This window comes from Chrysochloris asiatica, unplaced genomic scaffold (genome assembly GCF_000296735.1).
Source record: "Chrysochloris asiatica unplaced genomic scaffold, ChrAsi1.0 scaffold00038, whole genome shotgun sequence".
Classification (NCBI taxonomy): Eukaryota; Metazoa; Chordata; class Mammalia; order Afrosoricida; family Chrysochloridae; genus Chrysochloris; species Chrysochloris asiatica.
In genome coordinates this window covers 18282859-18290420 of record NW_006408556.1, presented here as the reverse complement: position 1 = coordinate 18290420, position 7562 = coordinate 18282859, and the positions used below count along the sequence as shown (strand labels likewise).

At 45.8% G+C, this 7562-nt stretch overlaps 1 protein-coding gene across 2 annotated transcripts in view; it reads left to right on the top strand.

Moving 5' to 3' along the window:
* Positions 1-7562, top strand: part of CLIC5 (chloride intracellular channel 5) — a 209545-nt gene that overhangs the window by 68484 nt on the left and 133499 nt on the right. Inside the window, exon 1 of one of the 2 annotated variants that reach the window (XM_006860527.1) lies at positions 2488-2680. The exons of the other annotated variant lie outside the window; for it this stretch is intronic. Coding sequence (XP_006860589.1) covers positions 2618-2680 — 63 coding nt within the window. The 5' untranslated portion in view covers positions 2488-2617. Of the gene's footprint in view, positions 1-2487; positions 2681-7562 lie in introns of those variants that run through there. 2 annotated transcript variants of the gene reach the window in all.

Here is a 7562-nt window from a genome sequence, read left to right as displayed (position 1 = left end):
GCTGACATCTTTGCTCTTCAACACTTTAAAAAGATCGTGTGCAGCAGATTTGCCTAACGCAATACGTCGTTTGATTTCTTGACTGCTGCTTCTGTGAGTGTTAATAGTTGATCCAAGAAGAATGAAGTCCTTGACAACTTCAATCTTTTCTCCATTGATAGGAATGTTGTTCATTGGTTCAGTGGTAAAGATTTTTGTTTTTTTTACATTGAGATGTAATCCATGCCAAAGGCTGTGCTCTGTAGATAATGCAAATTCCAGCTACTCTTCTTCGACGTAGTCAGTATCGCAAGGTGATCATGAAATAGTCTTTGCAGTCTGGCCAGCTCCCACCCCAGCACTTTACCTAGTCTGTTAGTTTAGTGTGCTCTGAAGTCCTTATTGAAGATACTTTAATTAGAGATTATGGCTCAGGACTTAGGGGTAAGGACCAAACTCTTTGGGTAAAGTTAATGCAAATGTCATAAAACCAGCAGAACGTGTCTATGTGTTTACCAAGTGATGGTTGATAGATTCTTGCTGTTGTTGGTTGATATCCAGTTGATGCCAACTCTTAGTGACCCCGTGAATACAGAGTACAACTGATCCATACGGTTTTCAAGGTAGGGACCTTTTGGAAACAAGTCACTTATCTTGTCTTCCATGGTACCTTTGGGTGGGTTCAAACTGCCAACTGTCTGGTTAGCTGTTGTTGTTGCTATGTGTTTGAGTCAGTTCCAACACATAGTCACCCTATGCACAACAGAACAAAACACTACCCAATCCTCTTGCACCAGCCTCACAATTATATTTGAGGCCATTATTGCTGTCACTGTCTGTCCATCTTGTTGAAAGTTTTTCTCTTTTTGTTGACCTTCTACTTTACCAAACATGGTGTTCTTCTCTAACAACTGATCTCTCTTAATAGTGGAGTGCTGAAGCCTTGTGTCACCCAAAGACTCAGTTTGACTGACAGGATATTTTTAAGCTGGTGTGGTGTTGTAGGATAAGCACTGCACTGCTAACTGCAAGGTCAGCAGTTCATACCCACCAGCCCTTCCTCAGAAACCTTATACAGGGTCACTGTAAGTTGGAACACATTCGATGGTACTTAATAACAACAAACATGCATGTCATACACTGTACATTAACAAAAGTAGATTGTGGCAATGAAAACAGATGGTCTACAACTACACACATCAAAATGGATGAATATCACAAACATACTAGTGAGCAAAGAAGCAAAATGAATCTGTGCTATTAGAAGTCAGGATAATATTTACCTAGGGAAGCAGAAAGATTCTGGGATGCAGCTAACGTGTTTCTTCAGCAGGTTACAAGGTGGGTTCAGATTGTGGGAAAATTCATTACACTGTACACATCATGGAGTCCTGGTGTGGCATTGTAGGATAAACACTGGACTGCTAACCACAAGGTCAGTGGTTCAAAACCACTAGCTGATCCTTGGAAAACCTACCCATGGTGTGTATGAGTTAGAACCAACTCAATGGCACTTAACAACATACATATCATAATTATGTGCATTTTGGCTCTGTGGGATAAGCACTGGACTGCTAACCAGAAGGTCAGCGGTTCAAACCCACCAGCTCACTCCTTGGAAACCTATACTGGGGTCACTATGAGTTGGAACTGACTCAAGGGAATTTAACACCAAGAAAATCACACTCCATAGAAAAAAGAGAGGTGAACAGAAACGAAGGAAGAGGAGAGAAAAGAAGACAAGAGAGGAGAAGAGAAGAGAGGGGAAGAGGCTATGAAGGAAAAGATAAGAAAAAGAAAACTCTGGAAGGTTCAAAGACAGGGATTCTCAGCCTTGGCTGCACCTGACTGGTCGACTCACCATCTCGCTTCCCCGCCTCCCCTGTCCCACCCCTCTGCCTTGCCCTACTCTATGTGCTCTGCACGAGGATGACAAATGCCTTGTTTTTGGGGTCCTTGCAGTCCTTTCTCTGCTCCCTCCCTTCAGCTACTCCCCATTCTGAGCCTCGCTAAGGCAGGGAGGGGCTTTCCTGAAGGGTAAAGTAGTAGAGTAACGTGGAGGAGCTAATTCTTCACTAAAGCAACTTAAGACCATGAAGTCGTGTTTTCCCTTCTTCCGTTCCCTCCCTTGCCCTTAGCCTTGGTGGAGGTACTGTTTCGCTGGGTAGGCGCCTGGGTCCCGCGGGGTCTCGGGGCGGGTGCAGTGGTCCCGAAGGCCGAAGCTCGCGCCCCGCCCCGCGGTCTGACCCCTCCCCCTGCCGCCGGCTATTTTGGGCGCGTTGGCCGCTGCAGTGGGATCGCTGACAGGCGCGGATCCTGTGACACCGTGACACCTCTTGGCAGCCCGGCAATTGTTGCTCCAGGACCTGCTGCCTTCCCCGAGTCCGCCTTTACCCCTCGCCCTCTTTCCCCCCCTGGCTTCTTTTTCATGTAATCACCTTAGCACCGATCTCAGTCATCGCTGTCCCTAGCTCGAGAAATAGGTGATTTAAAGAAAAAGAAATAAAATAAAAAATTAAGCCCCGCTCTGAAGAGGGGCCTCTCTGGGCAGGAACAGCAGTGAGTGCCAAGCGCTGGCTCGGGCGTCGCGGAGCTGGCGCCTCCCCGGCACGGGACGGTGGCCCCGGGCGCAAACGGCATGACGGACTCAGCGACGGCTAACGGGGACGACAGGGACCCCGAGATCGAGCTCTTTGTGAAGGTAGGTCGACATCCAGGCGCCTGGCCCGCACCTGCTGTACCTGCAGCCGGCTCACGTGCCCCGGGCGCGCACTGCGCTGGGGCGCCAGAGCTCCCCAGGGATCGCAGCGCAAGGCCCCCACGGTCCCCAGGGTGGCCTTTCCGCAATCCAGCTTCGGGGTTCCGGGGAAGAATGGCGTCAAGAGCAATCTGGCAGGTGGTTGTCTTCTTGGAGAGTTTGTCAAACCCGAGGCTGGACGGGCTGTCACCGCTGAAGGTCCAGAGTCCTGTCTGAGCGTGATTCTGGCTTGTCCTGAAGGACATCTCCCGGAGTAGGGAGATGGCAAGAGCTTGGACCCGCGACTCTTTCTTCTAAAATCGGGCAAGGCACGGGAAATAGAAGAGAAGGAAGCATTATTGATATAATTATTTGGGGGGTAAAACACAAATAACATATTTCGCAAATTCCCCTTTCTCTTTTACTCGGAGCTGCTAAAATAAAAGCAAGAGAAACAAAGATGCTTCCTCGCTTTGTGGCCTTCCAGGCAGAAAAGACCCCCCAACCCTAGACATTGTAGTCATATGAGTATGCAGAGTAATTATCAGGTTTTGTCATAGGGGCAGCCTGGGATGAAGGGGACAGGGCAAATTTGAATTAAGTAGCCTTATTCCCCAGGCAGAACCGGCTAACGTTCTAAACTGCAGTTTGTACTTAATTTGCAACCTGTAGGAAGAGGAATGGAGGCCCGAGGCAGTGTTTCCCAGTCCGCTGGTGAGAAAGAAACATTTGATCAGTACTCGGTGTCGACACCGCAGAAGCGGGGAAACCTGAGGCCTCCCGGACTCAACAGAAAGAATCGCCAGGACTTGGGGGAGGAGGGAAACGGCAGGGTGCCCATTCCCCAAGATCCTTCACAAAGGGGGAAGAAAAACACCTTAGAATGCAAAATTTCCCTGGAAATATGAAGAAAATTGAGAATGGACAAGTCCTTGATACCTACCAGGAGTTTCTGGAGACAGAGAAGGTGTTATTTTTGCGCAAAGGATCCTTGTTGTTGTTGTTGTTGTTAAATGTCCTTGAGTGGGTTTAGACTCACAAAGACTCTCAATAGTGTTTCCAAGAGCAGCAGGTGGGTACAAACTGCTGACGTTGCTGTTGACAGTCCAGTGCTTATCCTACAGTGCCACACCAGTCCAAAGAAGCCTTATCTACCAGCTAATTAAATAATTACAGAGATATTTTTTGCAAACATTCTAAGTTCTAGACTAACTTTGACTCCTAAAAATTTTCAGCTGTGGCTTAGTTTACACTTAAGAGGTGACCCACCCCAGTTGGCTCAGCCTACCACTAGAGTCTGCCTAATTTCTTTGGATGGGTTTTACATTCTTTGTGTTCAATTTCCAAACTTCCATTCAGCTGACACTTACTTTCTTCAACCTGTTCTCTCCTGGTGACCCTTACCTCTATTCTCTCCCTTTGGTTTCTGGGACCCCTCAGGTAGTCTAACAGACACAGACACTAAAAGGGAAAGGTCCTATCCCCTCACGTCTGTGTCCTGGGGCTGAGCTGGACCATGTGAGACTATGGGGCAGTCAGGGGTGCCCTGAACCCCTATGTGCAGGCCTGCAGTCCAGGGAGTGAATAATGAGAGCGTTAACAAAGAGATGAGTCTTGCTGCTCTCCTTAAAGAAAGCTTTTCTAGTTCTTAACTCAGATTCCCTGGGTAGTTTCAGGGTATCAAGTTCCTGAAAGATATTTGAAACATAAATTGCCTCTTTAGAGTCAAAGGAGCCCTTTGCCCCATTACTAGGCGTGGAGACCCATTCTATCTACACCTTTGGAATTTCATGTTGGCAGCTTTGGAGATTTTCTTCATTTATATAAAAAGCTTCCTGCACAATTCCTAGTGCCCTCAGAGAATTCTAAAATGCCCATGTTGTGCTTTGTTTTTCTCCAAGTAAAGCAATCCATGTGAACCAGGCAGGTCTTCATGGTCAGTTCAAAAACCAGATTGATGGGATGAACAAAAAATCATATAGGAAAGTTATTTTGCTTCTCCCCCTCCTCTTTTAGAACTTCTGGTTCATGGTAGTCACAGGGTCAAGCAAATGCCTTAAACTGTTTCATTGTAGGGACACTACATCTGGATTTACAGAGTCAGGCTTTTCCAAAGTTGGAAGTTTCTTAGAGCGAGCTCTATGATTTCCATAAAGAGAAAAATCTTCTTGTAGAAGATATTAGTTTACTGAGGTGCTTTCTATAGGGCAGGGCTGGCTGTTTCTAGGAAGCTTCCCAGAGCAGCCTCCACCCAATCAGAGTTGCAACTGCTGGTCATTTTCAAATACCCTGCTGGAGAGAACTCTCACCACGCCCTGCCTATGCAATGCCTTTTTGCTATCCTAAATCTTTTGTGGAGTCCTGGTATGGCTCTAGGAGTTAATGGGCTAGACTACAAGGTCGGTTTGAACTGCCATTCCTCTGAAACCCTATACAGGGTCGCTATGAGTCAGAACCAATTCGATGGCACTTGACAACAACAACATGAGTCAGACCGACTTGATGGCACTTAACAACAACAACAAACCTCTTGTAGCTCTGTAAGATAAGCACTAAACTTCTAACTGCCAGGTCTGTGGTTCATACCCATTAGGTGCTCCTTGAAAACCCTATACAGGATCACTGTGAGTGGAACCAATGGTAAGGTTGAGGGTCAGAGAAAAAGAGGAAGACGCTCAGCAAGATGGATTGGCAAAGTGGCAGCACATCAATGGGCTCAAGCATGGCAACAATTGTGAGGTTGGCTGAGAAGTGGGCAGTATTTCGTTCTGTTGTGCATAAGGTTGCTATGAGTCAGTACCGACTTGATGGCACCTAACAAAAACAACAATTACTTTTGTTGCTATTAAGTGTCATTGAATCGATTCCAACCCATAGCGACCCTTATAGGGTTTCCAAGGAGCAGCAGGTGAGTTTGAACTGCCAGCCTTGTGTTTGAGTGCTTATCCTACAGTGCCACACCCTTAAATGACTGAGTTTCAGAGTTTCTGGAGCACACTCAAATACCTTTTCTCATCTGATCCTCAGCATCCTTGCTCATGAGCGTTGGTTCACTCAAGTGAGAATGATAACAAGGAATCCTGGTTCACCGTGGACTCATGAGGCTTGATGCTGTCAATGTACACAGTGAAATGTAATTTGTTCTCCTTGTACCAACCCAGGAAAATAAGAGTGATGAGTAGTCTCATATTATGATTGGACAAATACAGGTGCTCAGTGAGCAGCTGTGAAATGCTCAGAGGTTGATAGTGAATAAAAGGACCCTGGTGTTTTGTGGTTAAAGCACTTGGCTGCCAACCTTAAGGTTGGTAGTTTGTACCCGCCAGCCTCTCCATGAAGAGAAGACCTGGGAATATGCTTCTGTAAAGATTTACAACCTAGGAAACCCTATGGAGCAGTCCTACTGTGCTGGATAGGGTTGTTATGATAGCAAACAAACTTCTGACCCAGTCCTCAAATCTAGCATTTTGAAGTCTAAATTTCTTACTGTTTCCCAAATACCCAATCACCAGGCACTATATCCTATTTTACCAAGTTAGGCTCTCAAATGCCATCTGAGATGATAATTACTTAGAATTTTCTAATCTATTCTAATGTGTTAATATTGGGTTGTCACGGAGACTACCACTGTCCCCACTCTGCACACCATGTCTTTCCCTACCAGGGACTATCTATTCTGATAAAGACTTTGAGTTTCTTTGTTGCTAATAAGAAGGGTTAGATTCATTCAGCTCTGATTCCATTGTTCTGTGATACCTATGGATGGAGAGTAGGGGTGGCAGGCAGATTTGGAGACAAGGGAAGTGAGTTCAAGAATTTCCTCTGCCTCTATCTAATTGATACAGATGATTTAACTTCCTGAGCAAATTATTTAACTTCCTGTGCCTCCTATTAAAACCAAAAGGCCATAGACAGAGTGACTACCTAATTTATCATTTATTATCCAAACTAGACACTTTGATAGTGAAAGGGGGTGTGCTACCAATAATTAGACTAGAGTACCCTGGCATTGTTTGGGGTAAATCAGGACATGGGGCCATACTGTCGTTGTTGTTATGTGCCGTGGAGTTGGTTCCAACTCGTAGCGACCCTGTACAGGGTTTCTGAGGCTGTAAATCTTTATAGGAGCAGAAAGCCTCATCTTTCTCCCATGGAACGGCTGGTAGTTTTGAACTGTTGACCTTGCGATTCACAGCCCAATTCGTAACCACTACGCTATGAAAAAATACTGTCAACACAGACCTGTTGTTAGGATTCCAAGGGTGTATATAGGTGAATGTACTTTGTAAATTGAAGATTGATATAAACATTCCGATTTCAATAACAATGTAAGTTCCATGGCAGATGGTGTAGCAGATTATGTGTTGGCCTGCTAACTACAGGGTCAGCAGATTGAATCCACCAGATGTTCCTTGGGAGAAAGATGAAGTTTTGTGCTCCCATAAAGATTTACAGCCTTGGAAATCCTATACAGAGTGGCTATGATTCAGAACAGATTCAGTGCCATGCAACCATGACTACTTCTGTAACAGAAATACCACATGTGGATAGCTTTAGTAAGAAATTTATGGAGTCCTGGTGTGGTGCTGTGGGTTAATGTGCCAGACTGCAAAGCTGTTTGAACTGCAAGGTCGGCGGTTCAAGCTCACCATCTGCTCCTCAGAAACCCTATTCAGGGTCGCTATGGGTTGGAACCAATTAGATGGCATTTAACAACAATAACAAGTGTGGCTCTCCACCACTTGTCTGTCAGTTTGTTTTACTGTGGTGACTTGTGAGTTGCTGTGATTCTGGAAGTTATGCCAGAATAGTAGCAGCAGGCTCACCAGCAGGCTCACCCATAGTG